The 26,929-nt window shown below is 44.8% G+C and overlaps 1 protein-coding gene across 1 annotated transcript in view; it reads left to right on the top strand.

The window, feature by feature from the left end:
- Positions 1-6,670: 6,670 nt before the first annotated feature.
- Positions 6,671-26,929, top strand: part of LOC308324287 (cadherin-22-like) — a gene marked incomplete at both ends in the record, with an annotated part of 120,102 nt that continues 99,843 nt past the window's right edge. Inside the window, 2 exons of the mRNA XM_080776295.1 lie at positions 6,671-6,763; positions 22,705-22,999. Coding sequence (XP_080632421.1) covers positions 6,671-6,763; positions 22,705-22,999 — 388 coding nt within the window. The remainder of the gene's footprint in view (positions 6,764-22,704; positions 23,000-26,929) is intronic.

Consider the following 26,929-nt stretch of genomic DNA (forward strand, 5'->3'; position numbering starts at 1 on the left):
GCATACAGTAGTGCAAACGTCGCTCACTATCTGCTGATTTCTGATCATCTGCACATTGACACACACACGTACACACACACTGCTCTCTCTCTCTCTCTCTCTCTCTCTCTCTCTCTCTCTGTCGCTCTAATTAATTAGTCTCATGTCGCACAGCTGCGTCTAGTTTCTCCCGGCGGATCCTATGCCATAGAAAGCATAGGTGGCGGGTTCCAGTCTACTGGCTTCATGCCCATCACTTTAGGCTGATCATTCTTCCCTGGCCGTGGTCTGCCCACACTGCCAGCTGTCAAAGGGCCTGCTCTGGGCAAGGCCCCACCGATGGGAAGCTACGGCCATGTTCTAGAATCAATCCAACACTCTAATAGGTCACGAATGGCTGCACAGTGCTTGCCAATAGCCTTTATGTTGGAGAAAGTGAGAAGGGGAGGAGGTGTGTGTGGGCGGGGGGGGTCCTGCTGGTGAGCGCGGGAAGCAGAGATGTCCGACATATTTACAGTGTATATCATCTAGGCCAGCACTGGGCATTAATTGACATGCTACTAATTAGCCTCCGCTAGTGGAACTTACTATTTTGGTGTAGCAGTGAAAGCAGACATCTCTGCTTTCTCTCTCTCTCTCTCTCTCTCTCTCTCTCTCTCTCTCTCTCTCTCTCTTGCCATGATTTTTAGACCTTAATTATAACTAGAAACAAAATTTCAAGAAATTTTACTGGGTGCCTGAAGCTCGCCAAGTCTGTGCAGCATTTGAGCCACGGAACACCATTTGATGACATTTAGCCTCTCAGAAGGATCCATTGTGTTACATGTGAGCCAGGTCTCTCCATTGACTTTCAATGGGGTCATTTGTCTAAGTTTATTGGGAATGTTAGCATTGCTAGCATGCTAATGCTATCATGCTAATATGCTAACATGCTAATACTAACATGCTATCATGCTAATATGCTAACATGCTAATGCTAACATGCTAAGATGTCTGAGCTGTAAGGGTCCATTTGGTTTCGTTCAGGGGGGGGGCGTCCCGGTTTCGGCGAGCCGCCCCGCGTCTGAGACGGTTGAGAAATGACAAAGTTACGTGTTTCCCGGATATTCTCCATTGACTTTCAATGTGTGTGTTTGTGTGCATGTGCGTGCATGTGCGTTTGTGTGTGCGCGTGTGTGAGAGGTGGTCAACATGGAGCAAGTTTCAAGACTGTAGCATGTTGCAAACAAAAGTTATAGCTGTTTAAAGGCCAGCCAATAGGAATACAGAGAAGCGGGGCTTAAGCAATTAAGCCATTACAGCTTGTTCCTCTTGATGGTCTACGTCCATGTACCAAAGTTTGAGGCTGTAGCATGTTGTAAACAAAAGTTATAGCTGTTTAAAGGCCAGCCAATAGGAATACAGAGGGGCGGGGCTTAAGCAATTAAGCCATTACAGCTTGTTCCTCTTGATGGTCTACGTCCATGTACCAAAGTTTGAGGCTGTAGCATGTTGTAAACAATAGTTAGAGCTGTGTAAAGGCCAGCCAATAGGAAGACAGAGGGGCGGGGCTTAAGCAATTAAACATTTACAGCGTGCTCCTATTGGTGGTCCAAGTCCATGGAGCAAGTTTCAAGACTGTAGCATGTTGCAAACAAAAGTTATAGCTGTGCAAAGGCCAGCCAATAGGAATACAGAGGGGCGGGGCTTAAGCAATTAAGCCATTACAGCTTGTTCCTCTTGATGGCCTACGTCCATGTACCAAAGTTTGAGGCTGTAGCATGTTGTAAACAATAGTTAGAGCTGTGTAAAGGCCAGCCAATAGGAAGACAGAGGGGCGGGGCTTAAGCAATTAAACATTTACAGCGTGCTCCTATTCGTGGTCCAAGTCCATGGAGCAAGTTTCAAGACTGTAGCATGTTGCAAACAAAAGTTATAGCTGTGTTAAGGCCAGCCAATAGGAAGAGAGGGTTTGTGTGTTGGTGTGTGTGTGTGTGTGTGTGTGTGTGTGTGTGTGTGTGTGTCCATTTGGTTTCTCTCAGGGGGGGCGGCCCGGTTCCGGCGAGCCACCCCGCATCTGAAACGGTTGAGAAATGACAGAGTTACGTGTTTCCCCAATTTTCTTCATTGACTTTCAATGTGTGTGTGTGTGCGTGCACATGTGTGCATGTGCGTGCGTGTGCGTTTGTGTGAGCGCGTGTGTGAAGGGTGAATCATTAACAATGTATCAATTTCAGCTGGGCTAGTCTATGCAAATGCCACCACTATTGAAAGTTAACCCATTCTGAACGGGAACCCCTTTTTTTTGTTATGCTGAATTTGTTCAGATATACGGTCCGAACAAATTGCTCTAGCGCAAAAAGTAAAAGTCGAATGCGATTTTTGTTTTCGCCGTGAGTGACCCGAGACATTGAGGTACGCCGTGTGCGATCGTGGTATTGGTACGATAAAAAACGTGGTTATAAGAGCGAGTTAAGGAATTGTGTTTGTGATGAAAAAATTGCTGACTCATTCAGGCAGTTAACATGGCGTCTTATGATGGTACACCTGTCGCTTTCAGGGCTGTAGTTCACGTACCATATGAATCTGGGCTGTGGTTGTGACATTGGGGGAAAGAGGACGAGTGTGGCTACAGAAGTACCGAAACCCATGTGTGTAAAGTTAATATTTTGGCCGTGAGGACGATTTGTTCGGAGAATTTCGCTACAGTTTTGACACTGGCTGCTCACTCTGACCCGGTCTCTCTCTGGGCGTGCGACACTCTAAGTCGAGATTTTTGCTCAGACCACACACACTTTGAACTGCGATAGCGGGCAAACCGTGCAACGTATTCGAATTCCGTCTCAACCAGGACAAAGTCGATGGCCTCCTGTGCTGTTTGACGTTTAAATCGTGTGTCTACGTAACAGTGTGCAAGAGCAATGTGGCTCCAAAGTAACGTGTCGTTTTCTGTTTTTACCCGCGTTTCCCCATTGACTTTGCATGGGGCATTTTTCGCGTCGTTTATTGCGAATTACGTCGGCACGGTAACTCGAATCGGAAAGAAAAGCACAAGCACACCATTCCCGGCCGAGCCGCACGTTTCGATGTATATATTGTGGGGCTTTGGTAAACCGTGCGGCCGGCCATAGACGTCAAAGTTTCGTGTCTTGAATACGATTAAGTATTGGTTTCGGATTTCAACCTGTGTTTCTGCCATTGCATGGCAGGCACCCAGAATGAGTAAATGTGTGCACACTTAATGAAGTACCCTTAGTGAGGAGGAGGCAGAACATAAGGCGGGAGAGAGAGAAGAGCAGATTTTGTTTTTCACATGGCAAGCAGTTGGTGTTGACTGAGCAAATGTTTCTCAGTTTGCAAAGCAACTTCGGAGCTAGTGTGCACCAGGAAAAATAAGTTTGATACAAATGGCTTCTAATTAAACAGACTGTATAATACAAAATGGCCTGGCGCTCCGGTTAAGGCCATCTACTGTATGTGGAGCAGGGTAAGTCTAGATAGATATAAAGGAATTATTTTTCCCTCCCCAAGCTGGTTGCCTTTGAGGCAGAGACAAATAAACAGTTTGCTTTTCTTTTTCTTTGAAGTTTCTTCTCTATAGCGTAAACAGGTCTAATTTGAGACATGAAAAGAAACATTTGTGATCAATTAGAGTCAAACAAGGGACATGAGATGATTTGTTTGTTTTGATCCACTACCAGTCAAACTGGAATTAAATTGTTCACGCACGCAAGCACGCACGCACGCAAACACACCCACACACACACACACACACACACACACACACACACACACACACACACACACACACACACACACACAGAAAAAAAAATATTGAGAAGTGGAACTAGGAACAATATTTCGGTGGTATGGTTCCACATGGAGGGTAAACAACGCAACACATTTTTGAACAGCGTCCCTTTGTCTTTTCTATTTATAGACACGGACCACTTTTACCGACGGACCGGATGTTGTTGTGATTGTGTGTGTAGCAGCTAACAATAGCCACGCCACTCTAGAGTCGATCGACAATAACGGGACGTAAGAATAAATCTATCGCGACTAGCAACTGGACCGCCGAGGGCCGTCTAACACAGGATCTTTTTTTCATAATTAGACGGGATGATTTAGATTGCGAGTTTTAATGTTTTAAGATTTTCGTTTTCGTCGGCTAAACAGGGGAGGGAGTTTTTCGATGACGTCTCATTCTTATGCAACATGTGGAAAAAGTGGTGGAAAAAGTAGGCCTACACCATCGGTCTGGTGTAACTTCATCAGTCAGTGTCTCCGGTCAGAGTCACATTTGCATTTACAGGCATTTGTTGTCCAGCCAACAACCAAAGTGCTGTTAGGTCAGTTACTTCCCTAAACACTTTTCTCTGGAGAACGCGTATCCCCTGCCCCCTTCCCCCAGTGCAGTGGCTTTCCAATAGCATGGATGCTGCCATTGCCTCATTCTCTTAGATTGTTACTGCCATTGTCATCGTCGTTCTTGTTTCCGCTCGTCTCTCTAGTCTATCTCAGTCTTTCTCATTCCCTCACTCTCCTTTTCCCCCAACCCTGTTTATCCCCCCCCCTCCCCCCATGTCTACCTCAGTCCATGTTTCACAGCAGCCGCAGACCGTATCTGTACACTGTTACTCCCTCTGTGTTTGTTTGAATTATTAGCGGGGCTGTTGCATCGTTGGATATAACTAATTGATTAATACCTTTTCATCCAATTAGTGCTCCCTCATGCAATTAATCAGCTGGTGAGGTGTTAGGCCTGCTCTGGGCCGGCGAAAGACAGACAGATGCTACAGGTCTGGTGTGTGATGAAGAACGCTCTCTCTCTCTCTCTCTCTCTCTCTCTCTCTGTCTCTCTCTCTCTTTCTCTCTCTCTCTCTCTCTCTCTCTCTCTCTCTCTCTCTCTCTCTCTCTGTCTCTCTCTCTCTCTCTCTCTCTCTCTCTCTGTCTCTCTCTCTCTCTCTCTTTCTCTCTCTCTATCGGTCTCTCTCTCTCTCTCCACCAACTTCCACACACCTGGTTTCCTGTCCTGTTTTCTGTGCTCCACCATTGCTCTCCTGCTCACTGTTGATTGTTAGCATTCTTGCTGAGCACAACAATCGCTGGCCGAGAACCGTTTGATCCAGATAATCCCGACCAGAAAGCCCAACTTGTTTTTGTTGTTGTTGTACATCAGAGAGGCATAGCAAAGCGCTGGCTGTGTGTAACGGACAGATGGTGTTAGGGGAGAGGCATTGTGCACAGTTATTTATCAATGTTTATGGCCACAGTGATGTACATTGAATAAATCACACAGTGAATTTCGCTGTGTTCACATTATAGCGCTGAAATGACATGGGCAGCATGCGTGATGTATAATGGGGAAATCTGTGCGTTTATAAAAAACATGTTGAGCTGCAATACATCATTCCAACACTGTGAAGTGCTTGCAGATATATCAGGTTGATAAAGTGATTGAACCTCACTAGTAAAATTAAGTGGGGGTGTGTGTGTGTGTGTGTGTGTGTGTGTGTGTGTGTGTGTGTGTGTGTGTGTGTGTGTGTGTGTGTGTGTGCGCACGTGTGCGTGTGTATATATTGCACACATACTGTAATAATTTCAGGTGTGTTTTCTATCAGAAGTAAACATTTTCCAGTAACAGCTCTTCTCCTTTCCTCTCTTACAGGTGTGCTTCCTTCTAATCACCGTCTGGACACACTGACTCACTTGACCTCACAGCCAGAGCAACGCCAGCGGATTCTGCAACAGTGAACAGATGGACAGATGGAAAACGCCCTCGGGGTAGAGCTCTCCAAGATCAATCGGTGTCAGCAAAAACAAAAATCAACTAACTGCTTTCCACTCAAGAATTCAGGAGGCCAACGGGATTGTTAGTGAGACACCAAAGCCTGGAACAGCTTTACTGTTTGAGTATTCGTCTCATGAGCTCATGGAACCGTGCAAATGATCCCGAGGGATAAACCTTTTTTCTTTTCTTTTTTTCTTTTTTTTATCAGTACATTATAAGTCATATTTTTGACAGCACATAGACATACTCAAGGATGGATGAAGGCTGGTATTTTGGCTCAGGGAGGTTTTTCTCTATGCCGTTCCCATTTCCATATTCATCAGTGATACACAGTGAAATTACCTGTGGCCACATATCACTGAGGACACACTTTTATCTCCCGTCTCTTAACTTCAGAAACTTCTGCTGCAAAAAGCAAATGCAAAATAGTTTTGTCTCGGCCTCAGATCCCCTTATAGCCTCTAACAGGGCAGTGAAAGGACTAATGACTAGTTGTGTCTCACTGAAGACTTTACCAGGACAACTATTCTATATCCAACAGACTCATGGAGAACATGCATGACCTGCCCTTTGAGCAAACCCATGGCCAGAACCACTCGAGACTTTAGAATGTTCCAGAATCTCGTGGATTAGCGTAGAATCAAGACCTGTCCGCCCAGCTGGAGTTGTGGCAATTTAATAGATAACAGGCAGATTTTATGTATATGCACATACAAATACAAAAAAGACTATTCCTGTTTCTCTCGCACCTACATCACATGTAGAGCCCCCCCCCCTCTTAAAATGTCTCTGTGCTGGACAGTAAGAGCTTGGACAGTGTTTGCAGCGCTTGCTCTCCTTAGTTGTACTTTTTGCTGGTGTGAGGCGTCAAGGACTAGTGCTTCAGCCCCAGGAGGGAGTAGCCTGGAACAGGGCTCCATGTCCCATGAACGAGTGAAGAGAGGATGGGTGTGGAACCAGTTCTTTGTTGTGGAGGAGTACACCGGAACGGAGACCCTCTACGTAGGAAAGGTAAGGCATGTTTTCTGTGCTGGTTAAGTGCATTCACTTAACCCATTCTGACCTGAGATCAGATTCTAACACACAGAAGAATGGTGGTTCTTTAACCCATTCTGACCTGAGATCAAAATTCTAACACACAGAAGAATGGTGGTTCTTTAAGTACTGTACTTAACACATTGATTGAATTGACGTTCTGTCAAATGCAACGCTTCCGTGCCGAAGACATACTGTATACATGTTCGTCCGGTCTTTTCAGTGGTTTAAACAATTAATTAGAGCTGGGACTCGATAAAAAAATTAATCTAATTAATCAGAGGCTTTGTAGTTAATTAATCTTGATTAATCACATTTTAATCGCATATCAATATTTAACCCGAGAACAGTGAGAAACCTTTTTTATTCAAATGTTTTTGGTATCCCAGTGAATAGTGACTACGGGATTCCACTCATTTTCAACATTTTACTGTCATTAATATACCTTAGAGTTGTTGTGTGGATACAATAAGAAAGTCCCCCCCCATTCTGTGTTGCCTAGAAATGAGCATTTGCGCCTGTCGTAGACATGAGCATTTGCGCCTGTCGTAGACATGCGCAGAGCAAGTTCAGTCAGGGAACCTCAGTCAGCGCGCCGGCCGTTAATTGGGCCACCGCAGGATCAGGCTCTCATCCACATGATTCACTCAGCCAATCACACGCTCACCCAATCTCATACCGGCTACTTTAACCGAAGGTTTTGCATTCATCCTCCTGCTTGCTTGCTTGCTGCTGCTTTATTACTTGCGCAAGCAGAGCGCGCAAGTAATAATTTCGCTTGGTCTCTTCAAAGTGACAGCCAGTTTTTTTTTCAACCACATTACGTCATCACATACATATACACACCATGTACTCTGGTCCCAGCTCTCAACGATGACGTAATGTGGTATCTGGTCCCAGCAAACCAGGCACAGACTTGCATACATAAAAACGGTTGAAAAAAACTTGGCTGTCACTTTTTGGAACCAAGTAACCACAGTATACTGCTAATCAAATTACAACTACATACTCTGTATGTAGTTGTAATGTGATTTGTAATTTGTAAATCTGTGCCTGGTCTGCTGGGACCAGACTACACAGATGACCATATCTCTTACGTCATCACTGAGAGCTAGTCATACATATACACACCATGTACTCTGGTCCCAGCTCTCAACGATGACGTAATGTGGTATCTGGTGGGACCAGATTACACAGATGACCATTTCTCTTACGTCATCACTGAGAGCTAGTCATACATATACACACCATGTACTCTGGTCCCAGCTCTCAACGATGACGTAATGTGGTATCTGGTCCCAGCAAACCAGGCACAGACTTGCATATACATAAAAACGGTTGAAAAAGACGGCTGTCACTTTTTGGCACCAAGTAACCACAGTATACTGCTAATCAAATTACAACTACATACTCTATTTAGTATAATGTATATGTATACGTATGTCTAGTCATTAGTCATTGCTGGGACGCATCGGAAAGGCTGGGACGGTGCATAGGGCGCAAAGTATGGCATTTATGGCCTACTAGATTGAGAGAGCCATTTATGGCCTACTAGTGTGCAACAAGCAAGTATGCACTCGGCAGAGTGCAGTTCTAGTTCTGATATAATTTGGCTTCATGGAATATTTACAGTAGGCCTACTGTGCAAATTGGCATTGTTTTAAATGCATGTCAGTGTTACAGTATGTGTTATGAGTGACATCGGATAAGAACCCTGGTCAGCCTATATAATGTGACAACGAACATTTAATATTTGATTGAGAGAGACTGAGAAGAGGAGGAATTATACGGGTAAGAGACAGAGACACACGGACAAGGAAGAGGAAGAGAGAGGATGTTGTGCTGGGCGGTGTCCCTGAAAAGACAGCTGGTGCATCCGAAAACAGGAAAGATTTACTGTCCTGTAGTGCCAGTGGGGCACATGGTGTACTACTTTGAAAGTTTCCACGACGGAACGACCCACAACAAGGATCATATTGGTGTGCACGTCTTGAACACAGTGTCTATGGTCTGGATGAAGTTGCCTCCTGTGACAACTGGAGGCAACTTCATTCGAAAAATAATGAAACAGCCCATTGAGGTACCCTCCTTGCGTTGGGGCCACACAGCTGTGCTTATAGGTGATACAATCTACATCTGGGGGGGGATAGTGAATTGTAGGATAACGAAGGAGGAAGTCAAATGGTTTACCGTCGTTGGGGACTACCAGGACAACCTTATTTATGCATTTGATGTTGACAATCTGAGTTGGTTCAAGCCCAGGATGTCTGGGTCTATTCCAGAGGGGAGGGCAAACCACTCAGCATGTGTCTCTGGGAAGGTCATGTATATACATGGAGGACGCATCAAGACTGGAGCAACTAATGACCTCTACAAGTTGGACACCACCATAATGCTCTGGTCTTTAATTAAAACCAGAGGCATTCCGCCGCCTGCTTCAGAGCGCCACTCTGCCACAATCATCGGGACAAAGATCTTTGTATTTGGGGGTGAAACTTACTTGAACAGCGTCAGAGTGTTTGACACAGATACCGAACTCTGGCTGAGCACGCCTTCTGCACAGCTTCTCCCAGAAGCACGCATGCGTCATGCAGCCTTTGCCTACGAAGGAGAGCTGTACATATTTGGCGGCTACAACTCTGCTCTGAATCTGTCCTTCAATGATCTGTGGAAAGTCAATCCAAAGACCTTCACATGGAAAAAGGTTGAGCCCAAGGGAGAAGGACCAGACTGGCATGGTACTAACTACTGTTCTACGGTGGGAGATCAAGTCATCATCTTTGGACACAAGACTAATACACAACCCATCTGTTATTTACAGATCATATACTTAAGACCTAGTCTGAAGACATTGTGCAAGCTAGCAGTGATTCAGCACGGCCTGGATCATTCAGGACTCCCACACAACATCAGGTGGGAACTGGCAACGATGACAACAATTCAAGAAAAAATAAAAATAAATACATACACACGATTAATGAAAATTATAGGGGTTCATAAATAAAATAAAATAAATTGACTGTGTTCTCAAATTGTCTATGGATAGATGAACGTCAGCACTTCTGAGGAGCAGTGTTGCCAGATTGTGTCAGAGAAATAAGCAACCAGGTCTATGAAAATAATCCCAAAGGAAAGCCACTATACCAGCGGTCTGCAACCTTTTTTAAATGCAGGAGTTAAACTATTAATCTGGTGTCAGTGAGGTCAGATGTAGAGTTGATGGCCGGCTCCATATATTCAGATCTAGTATGTCAGACCATGTATGGCTATCCAGGGTTTGATGAGGTCAGTGTCGTGATCTTCCTAATACTGTATCCAGGTGATGATAGTCAGCTCCGCAGATGAAGATCCATGTGTTGTACCGACTTGGTTCATTTGCAAGTGTGACTCGCGTCGCGGCAAACACACTGGTTATCATGAGACTGTCCATATATGGGAATATACCGTTATGACCATATCGTGACAGTCTCATGATAACCAGTGTGTTTGCCGCGACGCGAGTCACACTTGCAAATATTAATATTGATGTGGGGGAGTGTATGGTGTGGGGGAGTGTATGTTGTGGATTTTGGTGAATTTGTTCTTTTCCAGTGTGAAGCAAAGCAGCAGTGTGTGGTGGAGGGACGTGAGAGCGACCATTGGTCACCTGAATTGGCTCCCTGGTTTCCACTGTGGGGGTTGGGTACTACTACAATTGGTCGTCCATCCATCCATCTTCAACCGCTTATCCGTAGTCTGGTCGCGGGGGCAACAGCTCCACCAGAGAGCTCCAGACTTCCCTCTCCAGAGCAACATTAGTGACTTCCTCCTGGGGGACCATAGGTGAGAGTAGGAACACTTCATGACCATAGGTGAGAGTAGGAACACTTCATGACCATAGGTGAGAGTAGGAAGGAAGATTGCTCGGTAGACAGAGAGCTTTCCCTTCTGGCTCCACTCTCTTTTCGTCACAACAGTGCGGTACAGCGACTGCATTCCCTACCCGGACTGCACAATCCACCGGTTTCCTGCTGAGAACCATGGCCTCAGATTTGGAGACGCTGATCCTCATCCCAGCCGCCGTACACTCGGCTGCGAACCGGTCCAGTGAGAGCTGAAGGTCTTGGACCGATGGTGCCATCAGGACCACATCATCTGAGCAGTGATTCAACCCGAATACCCTCTCCGCCACGACTACGCCTTGAGATCCTGTCCATGAAAATCACAAACAGGATAGGTGACAAAGCGCAGCCCTGGCGAAGGCCAAACCCCACCGGAAACGAATCCGACTTACTACCGAGCACACGGACACAGCTCTCGCTTTGGGTGTACAATTGGTCGTAAGTTTTGAAAATGTTCTGTTCCCGTCATGGCTGAGCTACAAGAGCTCAGGGACCTGGTAGCGCAGCTAAGGGCAGCTAACAGTTCGCTGAGGCAGGAACAGAGAGATGACCAACCAGGCAGTAGTAATATTGTCTCCTCTGAGGTGTCAGTCCAATCCATTTTGGCAGCCAAATAATAAATTATATGGGGTTTGTAGCTGTAGCTAATTTCAATGTTATGTTGAAAAACGAGTAGGTAAAATGGATTTGTGTTGGTTCAATTTAGTGGTTATTACTGTGACTTGGTGTGAATACCGTCATTTGTGTCAAAGAAGAACATTATAAGCTCAATGTGTTATTCTGATATAATTTGGCTTCATGGTATATTTACAGTGCTGTGAAAATTGGCATTGTTTTAAATGCATGTCAGTGGTACAGTATGTGTTTTGAGTGACATCGGATAAGAACCCTGGTCAGCCTATATAATGTGACAACGAACATTTAAAATTGAGATTGATTGAGAGAGACTGAGAAGAGGAGGAATTATACGGGTAAGAGACAGAGACACACGGACAAGACAGAGGAAGAGGAAGAGAGAGGATGTTGTGCTGGGCGGTGTCCCTGAAAATACCGCTGGTGCATCCGAAAACAGGACAGATTTACTGTCCTGCAGTGCCAGTGGGGCACATGGTGTACTACTTTGTAAGTTTCCACCACGGAACGACCCACAACAAGGATCATATTGGTGTGCACGTCTTGAACACAGTGTCTATGGTCTGGATGAAGTTGCCTCCTGTGACAACTGGAGGCAACTTCATTCGAAAAATAATGAAACAGCCCATTGAGGTCCCCTCCTCGCGTTGGGGCCACACAGCCGTGCTTATAGGTGATACAATCTACATCTGGGGGATGATAGAGTGCAGTTCTAGTTGTATACTGTGCGCTGCTGTATACAAAGTGCTCACCCACCTCCACTCCAGCTTCCACCTGTCGTTTTGGATCTACTGTTTAGGTACGGGGGATTCAGAGTCCCTATGGTCGGGACTGATGCGCTTGACCTGAGTACCTAAAAAGCAGATCCAATACATCGCCAAACCATAATAAATATATTGCATTGATTATCCTATATTCAATAAATATATATATTACATCCTCCTTGAGTTGTCTGACTGAACTGGAGGTCTGAAAAAAAATCTGTCACAAAAATGTACTTCATAATGTTACTGTTTTTTTTCAGACCTTCAGTTCTATAGGCAACACAGAATGGGGGGACTTTTTAATATTTCCAGTGCACACAACAAGAAAAATGCGTTTTATCCCAACAGTGATATATAGGCAGGTGATATATATATATACTGTATAGGCAGCAAGTGCCTATATAAAGTGTCTTCAGTGTGTATATGAATACTCAAATGTGCTTTACATGGCTGGGCATGAGAAAACAAATAAAAACAACTTTATTATGGGGGAAACAAAAAGGTAATTTATCTGTAGTTAATCGCGATAAATTTTTCTGTAGTTAATTAATCTCGATTAACGCGTTAAAGTCCCGGCCCTACAATGAATACATTTTCTTTATCAGTTTAAAAATCACACCAGTGTGAAGTGAGGGGCGCTCTTATCATCGTACGTCCTCATCGTCTATCTGCTCAGACACTATGATGTAAAATTGTCCATTCATTGTCAATTGGAATTCAATGTTTGTGTAGGTGTTGTTTTTGTCGACTAAAACTAAGACGAAATTTTTCACTGACAAAGACTAAATGGAAACTAAATGAAAACTAAGCTATGATGACTAAAACTAAGACTAAATATACTGACAATTTCGTCAACAAATAAAAACTAGACCAAAATGTTAGGAAGGGACTATAGTGGACAAGAGATCCAGTATAAGTAATTTTACACTTGGTTGGATGCTGAAAATAGCTGATCTACAAGCTCACAACCCGTTGCAGTGCGACACGTTGTGAGCTTGTAGATCGGCTATTTTCAAGTGTAAAATCAGTCATTACAACGGCATCAAGGCCCGCCAAAGCACATTTTAGTCGACAAAATCAAATGTACAGTCGACTAAAATCTTATGACATTTAGTCGACTAAAACTACACTAACACTAAGAAATTCCAGGTGACTAAAACTAATTTAAAACTTGCTGCCAAAAACAACACTGGTCTAGGACAAAGCTTGTGGACAGACACCAAATGCTGGATAGCCTCAAACTGTGCTATCGTCGTGTGATGGTTCACATTCTCATAACTGAATCTTATTGAGGTGTATAATCCCCCAAGGTCACTGCGGTCCGCAGGCCCTTAAACCTGGTTTAAAGACCCGCTTAAAGACCAGAGGGGATAGAGCCTTTTCCATCATAGCCCCCAAATGATGGAATGCGCTCCCCCCCCCCCCCCCCCAATGTCAAACTGGCCCCCTCCATTGAGACCTTTAAATCCCACCTAAAGACCCACCTCTACACCTTGGCTTTTAACCCAACTCAACCCAGGTTGAGTTTCCATGGTCCATGTTTTGTGTTTTGTTTTGTATTCTTCGTATGTTTGCTGTTGTTCTCTGTGTTTAGCTACAGTGTATTTAGTTTTATTCTTCTGTACGGCACTTTGTAAACCTATTAACCTCATTGGACCCTCAAACTGTCTGCTAAAGCAACTCCACCACCTATCGCCCTCTAACTGGAAGTAATACATAATATATAAAGTGTAACACCAACTTTGATGAGGCAATATTGCTTTGTTTTCAAAATGTAATGTTTTCTTAATTTCCTGAAAAATGTGTGTGTGTGTGTGTGTGTGTGTGTGTGTGTGTGTGTGTGTGTGTGTGTGTGCGCGCGCATGTGTGTGCGTGTCCTCAATACTTAAATCTGAGAGTGGATTTGGAACATGTTTGGCCAATTTATGGGTCTGTTTACATATTCCAACGTACACCTGTTTCAATTGCTGACAATATAACTGATTTTCAAGCTTTAGAGTCGGGGGGGTGGGGGTCAGCCAATGTCCTGAGTAAGTGTGACATTAGTGTGATATTTTCCTAATGGATAACGAATGCATGTCAAACCACAGCTGACTGCCGTATTTTCAATTTGGGAATGTTCGCCGAACCCTTGTCTCTCCTCGTTGGCGTCTCGGTCATGAGACTCGATGAGCTCATGATGAGACTGGACGGCATGTATGATTCAGTTGGCTTATATTTGACGTGATGTGAAAAGATGGAGTATTGAAGCCGACAGAGACCCAGACAAGCGTATGAGTCCCAGTCACGCGCATGCCAATCTTGTGGGCGTTCGTTATACGTTTTTCGACTATGGGCGTGGCAACTGTGCGCTGGCAGCATTCATGCGTACATTTGTAATTCTCTGCATTGTTACAGAATGCATGTTGGTGATGTGACCCACAGCAGGCTGGGCGTTTCTAATTACACCCCTGGTGATTTTTTTTGTCTGCCGCTTGCATGGCATTCCTGCTGGGGAGGCGTGAGGACCACATAGCCAGCAGGCACAACTATCAGTCTGAGGGGGAGGCAGTGAGGTGCATACATACAGAGACGCTGTAGAGAGACAAGCATACAGACAGTACAGACAGACAGACAAATTAGCCCTTCGCTAAATCCCACCTCAAAAAGCGATCCAATGCCAATCCAAATAGTTTAGCAACTGTTGCTATGCAGGTCTAGCTTTCGCCACCACATAGCTGTCAATGTTATTTTGCATGGCTGTGACGTCAAGAAAGTTATACGACTGACCCACCCAGGTGATGGCAATATTACTAATGACCGTAGGCGTATTCTTACCGTGCAACACAGCAGGGGGAAGGGGGGGGGGGGACATAAATGCTTTCATTAATATAATTACCCAGAGTTATTGTTCTCCAAGGTACCAGGGCACGGCCGAGAATATTAATACAGTGTGAGAGAGGAGAGAGAGAGAGAGAGAGAGAGAGAGAGAGAGAGAGAGAGAGAGAGAGAGAGAGAGCGCACACACACAATCACACACAAGTATGAAATGCATGCGTCACGCCTCCGACAATCTCTGTCCATTTACAACAAGCGTTTTCTTTTTTTCCACCGTGTTTATTATTTCACTCCAACTGGGCAACGTTGCCAAGCCTGTCTGTCTCACAGTACGGCCACCATTACTCTGCTAATGGAATATGATTTCCCAGTAAACGCTCACTCGTTTCAGTACGTTCAGTACATTCGGATAATGAATCCTGTTGGACCGAACTGCTCCCACGACTCTCACTTTCCCCCCTGTCTACTTCCCTAATGTGCTCCGTGACAAATGCAGAGAGAGGTATATAGGCATTATGAAATGTACGGGAATGTCCTTTTTCTGAGATACGGCGATGTCGTTCCCAGTCACGTCGTCAGAGATAAAAGGGCCACTTCACCACTTTTGCAACCAGATCTTATTTTAATGATATTTGGGGACACAAGAAACACTTTCCTTGGTTTTTACGTGTGTAAGATATCTTAGTATTTCAAATGTCCGATGACTCGTCAGGCATTGATCTCACCTCCTTCCTGAACTACATCGTCTCAGTCGGACAAACCTGCACAGACACCATGACCAAAGCAATATGGTCATTGTAGTAATCCAGCAATCCAGTCCCCTAGTCAAAACACGCAGACTTGATTATTTTTCTGACCATATAGAGTTCAAATTTCAAATTGTGCTACTGTTATCTATACTGTGAATACTATTAACATTGAGTGACTGTAGTTTCTTCCAGAGGTGAAATGCTCCTTTAAAGCTCACTTTTCAAGAAGTTGTTCTTGAGTTGCAGGAGGACTATAGGTTAAGGTTAGGGAAAATGTTAAAGTGTGTCTTGTCTGTGTCACAGCAGGCAGTCTACCGGTATGTATTGAAGGGGTTGAAGGTTTGTTGTGCTTTATGTATTGGCCTAGCCCTCCAGCCAGTATTGACTTGTTCTGGCTTGACGTCCTTATTTCATCTTTGTCTGAATAGAAGAAAAAAAAAGAAAGAACCATTTCCGTGTCTTTCCTTTCTGTCAATCCTCTGTAGGTTATTGCTTTTTTTCCCTACCTCAAGTAAGAAAACCTTGACACATACTGTGGTTAATACTGTATGACATTGGGTCCTATGAGATGCGTTTCTCAGTGTAGCCCAGTTCAGAAGCTTCAGGCTGTATTTGGGTGGATATAGCCTCCATGTTAACGGGGCTGAGTCGGCTCAATCGAACTTCGCAACGTTCGCCACGGCAGCTTGCTCGCTTTATCTCACTCGGTGGTGTCTCTCATTGCTCAAGTTCGCTTGAGACGGCACCCCTCTGTCTATAGGGCGGTTAAAATGGGGAGGATTTCTGTGTAATATGTATGGATTGGGGGTTTTCTAGTAGTGTATGTACGGATGTCAATCCGCGTTTGGGTGAGACTGGGTTGGCTATATGGATGTCCACATGGATGGTAAGCAGACCATAGGCAGACATCTGTCTATGCAGATGGTCTGTATGGTCTGTGCAGCAATAGGTCTTTCTTGGGTCCATGCATACCTGTCTGTGTGACCTGTCCATGAGAACTGTCTGTGTGACCTGTCCATGAGAACTGTCTGTGTGACCTGTCCATGAGAACTGTCTGTGTGACCTGTCCATGAGAACTGTCTGTGTGACCTGTCCATGAGAACTGTCTGTGTGACCTGTCCAGGAGAACTGTCTGTGTGACCTGTCCATGAGAACTGTCTGTGTGACCTGTCCATGAGAACCGTCTGTGTGAACTGTCCATGAGAACTGTCTGTGTGACCTGTCCATGAGAACCGTCTGTGTGAACTGTCCATGAGAACTGTCTGTGTGACCTGTCCATGATAACTGTCTGTGTAACCTGTCCATGAGAACTGTCTGTGTGACCTGTCCATGAGAACTGTCTGTGTGACCTGTCCATGAGAACTGTCTGCTCTTTGAGCTGTGCTCAACTTGATTAGACTTCCATCTCCACTCCACGGTGCTTTGCCGATGGGATTGCTCAATCGGCAAATACACATGATATGTATTTACCTCTTCTTCTTCTTCTTCTGTCGTATGTCCTTAGACCTTCCGTTGCAGCAAGCCAGTCCAGTGTGTCATTGTCTAGGTCAATTAGCCCACGGTCGCCATTCGGTGGCCGGTATATAGGGCAGCTGGTCAGCACATGTTCAACAGTCTGTAATGGGTCCCCACATTCGCAGTGGGCACCCCCCTTCTGCATGGATGCACCAAAGCGTCCCACACCCGTCCTCAGGCGGTTGAGGGTTGTCCACTCCTTGCGGGGGAGGTGCTGGCCAGGAACATCTGTGGGATCCTCGATGTAGTGGTGAAGCCTGGATGGTTCTGCTGCCTTCCACTGTCTGGTCCCTCCATCTTGCCTTCACCCAGGGAGCCTTGGAGGTGTCGGCTGGTGTTGTACGGAGCAGTTCCTGGGCCTGTGTGGCAAAGGGCCGCCGGGACTTGAGACGCATGCGCTGTGGTGTCTCTGTGACGACCTTGTGGAGGAGGTGGGCTTCGCTCAGCTGAGCCTTCCGAGCAAGGGCCAGTGTGGTTGCTTCTCGCCTGACCTCTGCGGGGGCGATTCCAGCAAGGACCTGCAGTTGGTTGGTTGGAGTGTATTTACCTCGATATGCTGTCTGTCATTATGTATATATATACTGTACCTCATACCTCGATGAAGGTACATTTCTTATATATATATTGCAGCCATACAAGCATTTAAACACGTCTGTTTGAATTCGAATATATTCTGTTAAAACATATTTGAAAGTCAAACAGAGATGTCCAACTGGCTTTTGCCTTTGCCAACTAAAATGCCCTGTATAAATAGCAATGGACGAGTGTGAATCTCGCAATTAGGAATGGGCATGGACATCAGTGTTCGCTGAACATATAGAGATTAGAGACATATTTTTCTTCAGTTACTGGGTGTGATGATATCACAGTCTTTGGTGGCAAATCTGTTTCCATGTGCATGTGCATGCGTCTCACACACACACACACACACACACACACACAAACACGTGAGCGCACGCAAGCCTTCTTCAGTAATTCTCCTCGCCGTAATGATCCAAGCTATAATTAGTCAAATCTCGGTCACATTATCAAAGAGGTACAAAGTGGCTTTAGAACGGAGGAAGGGAAAGTGCACGGCTGTTGGGCATGAAGGGCTTTCACCGATCCACATCTCCTGGAAAGATGAGAGAGTTATTTAGGTTGCTCTGGTTTGTTATCTTTCAAATAACGGTACTGTTATTACCTCTTGATGTTTCTTGCCTGGCTCCTGCTCTCTCTCTCTCTCTCTGCCTTCCTCATATGGACGGACCAGCCTGTTCTTTCTGTCTGAGGTTCCACATTTTCTCCTTTGTGCCAATCACCATGCCCCGTATTCTTTCTCGTAATCTCTCCTCTTTTGTCTTGTGCTCTCGCTTCACTGCCACTTTCTTGCCTTTTACATCTCAGTCTCCCGAGTTCAACGTGCCCGTTCCCTTCCATCTCTGCACCTGTCGTGTCTCTGATACAGTCACCTCGTTAGCACCGTTGGCAGTTAAGATCAGAGAGCTTGACAAGCACAGCAGTGAAATGTGGCAGAGATACTCCTGATTACTCAGACTTGGATATAAGACGGCCAATTTGCCTTCACTCTGAGACCCTGTAAACCCACAGATTCAGTGTAAACTGCATTCTGCTGAATCCATATGAAATAAACAGTATCATTCTTCTCTTCTCTTCTCTTCTCTTCTCTTCTCTTCTCTTCTCTTCTCTTCTCTTCTCTTCTTGTTTCTTTTCCTATCATCAAGTAGCTTTTAGCTAATAAGACTTTCTGTCCGGTACCTTTAAATTGGGGAACCCCTTTTGGAGTTGCTATTCATGTGTACAGTATATAGCAGCAAACTGTGCATTTTTTGTCATTTTTGAATAAAGTTTTCCAGATAACTTTGGTCAGGATTTAGAAGGCGTCTTTGGAATCTGCCTCAAGTCTAAATTGGTTAAATGGGATACATGAGGAACCGATAGTTCTACATTTGTCTGCTACATGTTTCATTTAAAATAGTCATGGAATGTTTGGGGCTGAAGTACCAAATTAACCAAACATTGTATAATGTGCTGCTAGTATGTCCAATATCGTATCTCTTTCTTTTAATGTTAAAACAGATCATAAAAGCAAGGCTTGTTAGTCGTCTTCCTAACAACCCATAAAGTGAAGCATTTTCAGTTATAGTTATAGAGACTGAGACACTTGAGAACAGGTTAATACAGAGGCAGAGGCTGTGTGTTTGCAGACGTGTGTTAATTCATGCGTGCGCACAACTATTCCGGCTCCCATTAAGACTCCCACCTCTGCACGCAGTGTCCAATTTTCTTGGCTTTGTAGTAGACTTTGTGTTTTGATTGCTGCTATTCAAAACATGAAAATTAGCTTTCAAACACAACCCTTTCCAACTCTGAGAAAGGCCATATCTAATGCATCCAAGTTCAGGCTGGTCCCATGCCATATACTACTATACTTCATAAAGAAGATTATGTGAAATTTCATCCATAACACTTTCAGAGTGCATTAAAGGAGCATTCAGTGATTTGGAAAAACTTGTGCACATGCACATGCTCTACAGTGTGGGGGGGGGTGTACAACTGGCCAACAGCACAGAGCACACGCACCAAGGCCCGCCTCCGCTCGATCATGATTGGAGGATGGCCCCTCTCTATCCTGATTGGATGAAGGATGGTAACCTGACTGCCAGATTGCGGCAGTATTGAGTTCACAAGTTCCCTCCTCCTGCCTGCATCTGGTCTCTCTCAAGCAGAAACGATGAACCCAGAAGGCAGCGGGACAAAAATCTGATATCTCCATAATAATTCCGAGTTGTAGTCCTGTTAGGTTGTGTTTACATGTGCGCATATCGCTCCGAGCAGAATTGGTTCGGAGTACTTCGTCTCTGCCCGAGAGAGCCCAGACTCTCCCTTCTGGCAGAATGCAAATGTTGTCCAGCAGGGGCCAAAGCAGTCAAATAAATGTCAAATAAAAAGTCCCTCACAGTGTGAAAATACGAGTTATATATTGTCATTTTGTCATGTTGTCATTTTTATATAGGCCTAGAGGGGAAACCATTATAGGCTACACGTGTATAGGTAAGGAAGGGCGCATCGATGTAACAGGTTTCAAATTAATATATAGATTGATTGTGGCAGCGGAGACTTGGAGAGGTGCGCATGAGAGAAAAGGAGAGGAGCCGTGCGTGCAGGCAGGCAGAGACATCAAGTGGGTGCTTGCGGAAAAGTTTACAGACAAAGGAGGACTATCTTTTAAGCGACAAAACATTTAGAGGTTCGGAAGGTCTATCTGGTTGGAATGATTTCAAGTCATTTTTTATTTGGAATCGCATGGGCACGCATTCTCGTGTGTGTGTGTGTGTGTGTGTGTGTGTGTGTGTGTGCGAGAGAAACTGCCAGCCTGAATCACTACAGTTAGACTGACAGATGGATGGACACATCTACCCTGAGGGGAGAGAAACAGAAGCATGCATCACACAACAGAATCATCAACACACACACACACACACACACACACACACACACACACACACACTGTGTGTTAGTGTGTGTGAGTGTGTGTGCGCCACACAATTCTTCAATGTAGTATTTTTGTTTGTGTGGGCATGTTTAATGGAATTAATGTGATTTAAATAGACATGAAAGTAAATTCATGTTTTTATATTGAGAATCAAAGACAGTGAGCCAGAAAGCTACAGTAGGCCTACACACTGCCCTGGTACATCGTTGAAAAGAAAATATCTTATGTCAGGCTACTGTTCATAGACTATAGTTCCGCATTCAACACTCTTGTACCATCTAAATTAGTGTTGAAACTCCATCTGTAATTGGCTATTTGATTTCCTGACAGGCAGGCCCCAGTGTGTACGCATATAGGAGAGAGATGCTTCACAATTCTCACCAGAACCGGTGCGCCCCAAGGCTGCTGCCTCAGTCCTCTGTTGTACAGCTTGTTTACGTTTGATTGTGTCGCCAGATGTGGGAATAACATCATAATTAAATTTGCGGATGATACCACAGTGATCGGACTAATAACCGACGGTGATGAGAGGGCCTATAGGAGGGAGATAGAAGATCTAACTCTATGGTGCGATAACAACAACCTCTCACTTAACACCAATAAGACCAAAGAATCAAATCATTGTAGACTTTAGGAAGTCCAAAGGTATCCACACCCCCATTTCCATCAAAGGGTCATCTGTCGACATAGTTGATAACTTTAAATTCCTGGGCATACACATCACAGACACATTCACATGGTCACTCAACAACGAGTACATCCTCAAGAAGGCACAGCAGCGACTGTACTTTCTGAGTACAAAAGGACTAGTGAACTTTTATCGCTGTATAATTGAAAGTGTCTTAACTGGCTGTATCACAGTGTGGTACGGTAACATGACGGCTCAGGACTGCAACAGTTTGCAGAGGACCGTTAAAACATCAGCTAAAACCATCGGCAGCACAGAATTACCCAGTCTCCACAACATCTACACCACTCGTTGTATGAAAAAATCCCACAACATCATTAAAGCCATCCCACAAATACCCTGTTCAAACCACTCCCTTCCAAAAAACGCTACCAGAGCATCAAATCTCGCATCACCCGTCTCAGTAACAGTTTCTACCCCCAGGCAGTCAGGCTGCTGAACAGCTGACCTTGAACTGTATTGCACTGTTTTGTCACTTCACTTTCTTGCACTTCTTTTTCTTGCACTATAGATGTTTGTTTATGTCCTGTGTGTGTAAGACTGAGAGTGCTCTGAGCAAAATAATTTTCATTGTATTTATACTCTGTATCTATACACATGACAAATAAACCTGAACCTGAACCAGTACGTAAACAGTGATACATCTCCAGTCACACTTTCATTGGATAACTTTCTCTCCCTCTCGCTGTCTCTCTCTCTCTCTCTCTCTCTCTCTCTCTCTCTCTCTCTCTCTCTATCTCTCAGCTCTAGAAACTCAAGCTTATTTCATTATCACTGAAATATTAATGGCGCCAAAAGTGTATACTTTCTCTGTTCATTTATTTGACTTCGGAATGGAGAGAAAAGGCAAAGAAAGGCCAATAAAAAAAGGTTGGGGCAAAAGGATGAGCGAAGCAATATGGATGGAGGCACGTGCTTGCAAAGAATGAGAGAGAGAGGAAGAGAGAGAGAGAGAGACAGAGAGAGATCTCCTAATCTCCTAATCTCCTGATCTCCTAATTTGGACATCATACAGTATCCTGTGAAGGGCATGCCGTGTGAAGACGGTGTAAATCATCATATAGGAACTGCTGTCTTTTTCCCCTTTTCTTCATGGCAGTGTGATGATGGCTGGCCCAGGGGGAGTTGAGAATGGACCTTAAGCTGCATTGGCTGCTGGGAAATAGATGAGAAAATGGAGGTGGAGGAGAGCACGCTGAGTCGTACGCCTGTTTCACTCCATTGATATGGGCCAGTGCTGTTATGATGGATTTCAACCTTTTGAAGAATCCCTCCAGGAAATACAAAATAATTACTTTAATAAGCTGAAGACAGATAAAGTAATGTCATGTCAAGAAAAGCAAAGTTTTAAATAATATTTGCATCCATTTACAGATCCACACGGACTCGGATGAGGGCGAGGGGAACATCAAGTACACCGTCTCCGGGGAGGGAGCGGGCACCATCTTCATCATCGACGAGCTGACGGGAGACATCCACGCCACGGAGCGGCTGGACCGCGAGGAGAAGGCCTTCTACACTCTGCGCGCGCAGGCCCGAGACCGGCTCTCTGACGACCCGCTGGAACCCGAGTCCGAGTTCGTCATCAAGGTCCAGGACATCAACGACAGCGAGCCCAAGTTCCTGGAAGGACCGTACATCGGCAGCGTGCCTGAACTATCGCCGATAGGTAAGTACGATGATTTGTCTTCATGTTCTCCTGGAGCGGTTCCAAAAATGATATGTGGTATTATGTGCTATTGTGTGCGCGCATGGGACAATACTGTCAGTGCAGATGCGTGCGTGCGTGCGAGCGACACCCAGATGCAGGACTAAATGGAATGGCTCTTCGCTGCCTGATTAGAATTAATTCCTGCTTCTTCAGCATGATCCAGACCATGAGCGTTTCTGCCTACACTGCTTTCTTTTTTAAAGAGGAGCGGGTGAAACAGATGGGAAGCAATAAAAGAGTTGACCCCTCCCCTCAAAATAATAAAAGTAAAATACATAATAAATAAAATAATAACAGACTAAGCAAATTGAAAGAACACAAGACGAAGATGATACAAAACTTAATCTTATCCACAAAGAGGAGAGGGAGAGAAAAACACAGTGATAGGGACCAGGGTTTGTTGAAGTTAGTGAATTAAGCAATATTACACGAGAGGGTGTGGTTTAACGTGATTATTGCCACGACAGTGATGGTAAGGAACGAGACGAATTTGAGTTCCGCAACAATAATCACGTTAAACCACACCCTCTCGTGTAATATTGCAATTATACAACAGTTACCCTTAAAACTAAGAAAATTGCTGAAAAAATATTTTTTTAATGACAGATGTAGTCACTACGATCACAAATGTCCCAAGAAACTAGCTAGCCTAGCCACCAAGTTTGCTAGCGCTCTGGTAAAACAGAGCAGCTGAATTATTTGTTTTGATTAGGTGTTGAATGGTTTGATCCACGGCTAGAAGCCGTTTCAACCAATCAGATTGCTTCCTCGAAATGACCTGTTGTATAATGTTCATTAACTAATGCTAATACACATCACCCTTCCCCTTCAGCACCTCCCCCTGTTCAAACCACTGCCCCTTCACAGTCAATTTACATCCTAAGTGTGGCGGTCATGTTTAAAACATAGAACTGGAGCAACTGACCTAATGGGATAATAGAACAGCTACCGCTTAGTCCTACTTTTGCCGTGCGTGCGTGCATGCATGCGTGCGTGCGTGTGAGTGCGTGCGTGCGCGTGCGTGCATGCATTTTCCCTCTTAACCCATTACGTCGGACGATGTCATCCAAATATTTTCATGTTTTTGAATGACGTTCCTCCGCCCACTTTTAAACTATCCCTCTTTGCCGCGTCCCATAGACAAATAATGCACTTCCGGAAAATACACCAGGCTGTCGCCTGCTGTTGAAACGTACTGTAACCCTGGTGAAAAACATTTGCGGGCTTCCACGTGGCATACGTGCGATAAGGCTATACTTTAAACCATGCTAATCAGTGTTGCGGCGTGTGTGCGTAGAGCTGGACGGGGCTGACATACGCTAGACATCACTCACCTGCTGTTTGTAGCTGTTTCACGTTGCCCACCTTCTGTTTGTAGCTGTTTCACGTTGCCCACCCGCTTGCCTGTCAGCTGCAGGACTGATGGCACCAACAGGTGGGTACGCACCTGAATATATGAGCGAGCATCATTAGCAGGAGTTCCAAAATATATAGACAGGCTTTCTGTGCAGCTCTGCAGTGTCTGCAGTGAGGAGGATGCAGGGGAAACAAATGCCCAGTTGGGTGGTGCAACTCCGTGTGGGGGTCCCCGGAAGTTCCTGACCCTGGGGGGGTCAGGAACTGACTCCAAAATGAATCCGAAATGGTTGAGCAATGACAGAGTTACCGTGTGTGGATTTCCGTGCTCGTACACAGCCACATAGCTGTCTAGGAGTGGTTGCACCACTCAAAAATCACACCCGTGTGAAGTGAGGGGTGCTCTTATCATCTTCGCCGACCTCCTCCACATGGCCTATAGTTCTTTCACGTCTCAGGTAAATGTGGGGCATTACACCACACTATACCACTTCTCGGTCATGTTATACCGACGCAAATAATATTAACGAGAATTGAATACATAGCCGGTTAGCCGATTTGTTCAGACACATCTGACGTCAATGGCAAATGTGACACGAGTTATGACAAAAAGCTGTTTATGAGCGGCTAGCGCCCCTCAAAAAAAGGTTGACTTGAAATCACTATCTTCACACGCAGTAATATTAAACAGTATTCTAATAGAATAGAATAGAATAGAATAGATGTTTATTGTCATTGCAATGTGTATAACTAAATTAAAAGTCCCAACCGATCAGTGCATCAAATCAGTAAAAGCTAAAAATCTATAAAACTAGTACACACACACACACACACACACACACACACACACACACACACACAACCGTACTTCCTGTTATTGCACAAGCCCATATTGCACTTAAAACGTATGTATAGCAGCAAAAGATCATGTTTTCGTGACTATTGTTTGTCTATTTATTTGTTGTCACCGTTGGGCTGTTTAGTAATGTAACGTCTTTGCAGGAGGTAATGACGAATCCATAGTCTCCTGGTGTTAAATTAGTACAACTGGTCTGAATTCTATCTGACACTTGAACAAGCATTGATCTAATTGCCTTTGTAGTGTCTGTTGTGCCAGTCAATTCCATGGAGTTAAGGATAATGATTGTGTGCAACCTAATCGGACAACTGTGAGAACCATTGATGTGAAGCGAGGCTTGCAGCAGGTTGCAAGCATTATATCCACACTAGTGCTATGCTCACTTTGCTGTTTCATGGCCAACCGTATAGCCCACCGCCATGAAAAACGCTCTGCCATTATAATGAGAAAGTAATCAGGAAGCTGCCTTGGGCATATTCATTTTCAGAGTAACACACACACACACACACACACACACACACACACAGCAGAGACTGGGCAGTGGCAGCGGCCGGGCCTGCCTGTCTGTTTGACTGGCATCTGCTATATCATTCAAAAGCTGTTTTTGTTTAGCCTTGGTTGGAGGAGGACAGGCAAAGTGATCTGTCAATAAATGAATGATGAATAGTGTAGAGGCTTGAAGTAACTAAGTACATTTAAGTACCGTACTTAAGTATGCCAGCACCCACAGCATCCCGAGCGGGAATCGAACCCAGTGCGACAGCACTACCAACTGAGCCACCGTGCCCCAAATATACACTTATATAAAGCCAAAGAGCAGAACGGGAATTCATCATAAGGGAGGTAAAAAGGTAAAAGAAAATAATTTAGTCCCTTGTTTGTGCCGAATCTGGTTTGTTGCACTCCCTCTGCTGTTGTGGGTGTGGACTTCTTTAACATTAAGGAAGTATTTGGACAGCATATCTTGGTGGTGTATCGAATCTTGTGGACCAGACCCATTGCAAGATGCTGTACTCTGTCTTCGACCCTAAGCCATTCCAGCCTGTCAAAGTGGGCAGGGGTGAGGTGGGTTCGGGGGGTGAAGCCAAGTAGGAGCCTGACAAGTTTGTTTTGGGAAGCCTGGAGCCTACTTTTAAGGGCCTTTGAGGTGCTGTGGTAGTGGTCAGAGCTGGAACTGCAGGCGGGCCCATGCATTTAGCACGAGGAAACCCTGCGCAGCTGCGTGGGGTTTAACATTGAGCGCTTGTTTGCACTTCCGTTGGTGGTCAAATGCGGAAGTAGAGCATTCTTCCGGGTGCTTCAAAACGCCACTGAGCAACTTCCATTGAAATGAATAGCAGGGGGGCGGGGCTGGCCGCACTTTATCCTTTATAACTGGTGTGTGCGACTTCAACTTAATCTGACTAATGACTAATGAGGCGAGTCAGTGAAGTCAGGTCAGTGTGAAGAGGAGCAAAGTCAGCAAACAATGAAATACACTAGTAAAATGATTAATGTAATGAGCACAGATTCAGTGCAAACAAAACAAACACAAAATCAGATTGATACTGTTTTAATAGCTCAACTGTTACAAGCTTCCAAGAAATTGAGAAAACATGAATGTAAATCCTGGACTCTGGACTTTACTTGAATTTACAAAAGATTATTTTTTATTTTATTTTATTTTTTCAAAA

Source organism: Protomyctophum bolini (genome assembly GCF_963924005.1).
Source record: "Protomyctophum bolini genome assembly, chromosome: 2".
Taxonomy (NCBI): domain Eukaryota; kingdom Metazoa; phylum Chordata; class Actinopteri; order Myctophiformes; family Myctophidae; genus Protomyctophum; species Protomyctophum bolini.